The sequence below is a fragment of the Plectropomus leopardus genome, unplaced genomic scaffold (assembly GCF_008729295.1).
Source record: "Plectropomus leopardus isolate mb unplaced genomic scaffold, YSFRI_Pleo_2.0 unplaced_scaffold53735, whole genome shotgun sequence".
NCBI classification, from domain to species: Eukaryota; Metazoa; Chordata; class Actinopteri; order Perciformes; family Serranidae; genus Plectropomus; species Plectropomus leopardus.
Genome location: NW_024659005.1, coordinates 1 through 879, shown reverse-complemented (window position 1 = coordinate 879; position 879 = coordinate 1). Strand labels below are relative to the sequence as shown.

The 879-nt window shown below is 49.6% G+C and overlaps 1 protein-coding gene across 1 annotated transcript; it reads left to right on the top strand.

Annotated features, from left to right (window-relative positions):
* Positions 1-4: 4 nt before the first annotated feature.
* Positions 5-613, top strand: LOC121939640 (probable G-protein coupled receptor 19; the record flags this gene model as incomplete). Its single annotated transcript, XM_042482636.1, has 1 exon — positions 5-613. A coding segment is annotated over one exon (549 nt), but the record flags the coding sequence as incomplete, so codon positions are not given.
* Positions 614-879: the final 266 nt, after the last annotated feature.

Below are 879 nucleotides of genomic sequence, written 5' to 3'. Positions count from 1 at the left end.
CCCAGTCGCTCTGGTTGTATCATTCTACCAGCGGGTCGTCCGCTACATCTGGAGGATCAGCGCGGACGGCCACACGGTGCGTCGGACAATGAACATCGTCCCACGGACTAAAGTCAAGACCATCAAGATGTTCCTCATGCTCAATTCGGTCTTCTTCCTCACCTGGACGCCGTTCTACATCGCCCAGCTGTGGCACCCGAGGGAGTCTGACGGACCCAGCCGGCAGGGGCTGCTGTTCTTCACGGCCATCGCCTGGATCTCCTTCAGCTCCACGGCGTCCAAACCGACCCTGTACTCCGTCTACAACGCAAACTTCAGAAGGGGCATGAGGGAGACCTTCTGCATGTCGTCCATGAAATGCTACCGCAGCAACGCGTACACCATCACGGCGAGCTCCCGCATGGCCAAAAAGAACTACATCGGGGTGGTGGAGATCCCAGTGCAAGCAAAGACGGTCGCCAAAGACGCGGTTTACGATACATTTGACCGAGAGGCGAAGGAAAAGAAGGTAGCCTGGACAAATAATGCCAACCCTCCGAATACTTTTGTCTGAGTTTGGACGATTTTAAAACTGAGAACACACAAAAACTCGACTGAAATGTTATTCAACAGCACAACGTCAGTGTTGGTGAAGCGGGCCGGTGGACTAACGTGCCGGCTCTGCTTTCAACGGAGACAAAAGCTCACAGAAACAGAATGTGTTTGTATAAAGGGCTTTTTTTTCTGATGTAACACATCTTCTGGCAGCCATATCGCAGGTTCTGTGAACAGCTAGCTGTTTTTATACTTCAGATTTGAATCATTATTTATTTACGTCCTGTGTTTTGATTATTTTGCCATTGGTACATCAGATTTCGTGTTGTTTTTTTCTTTTTTTTT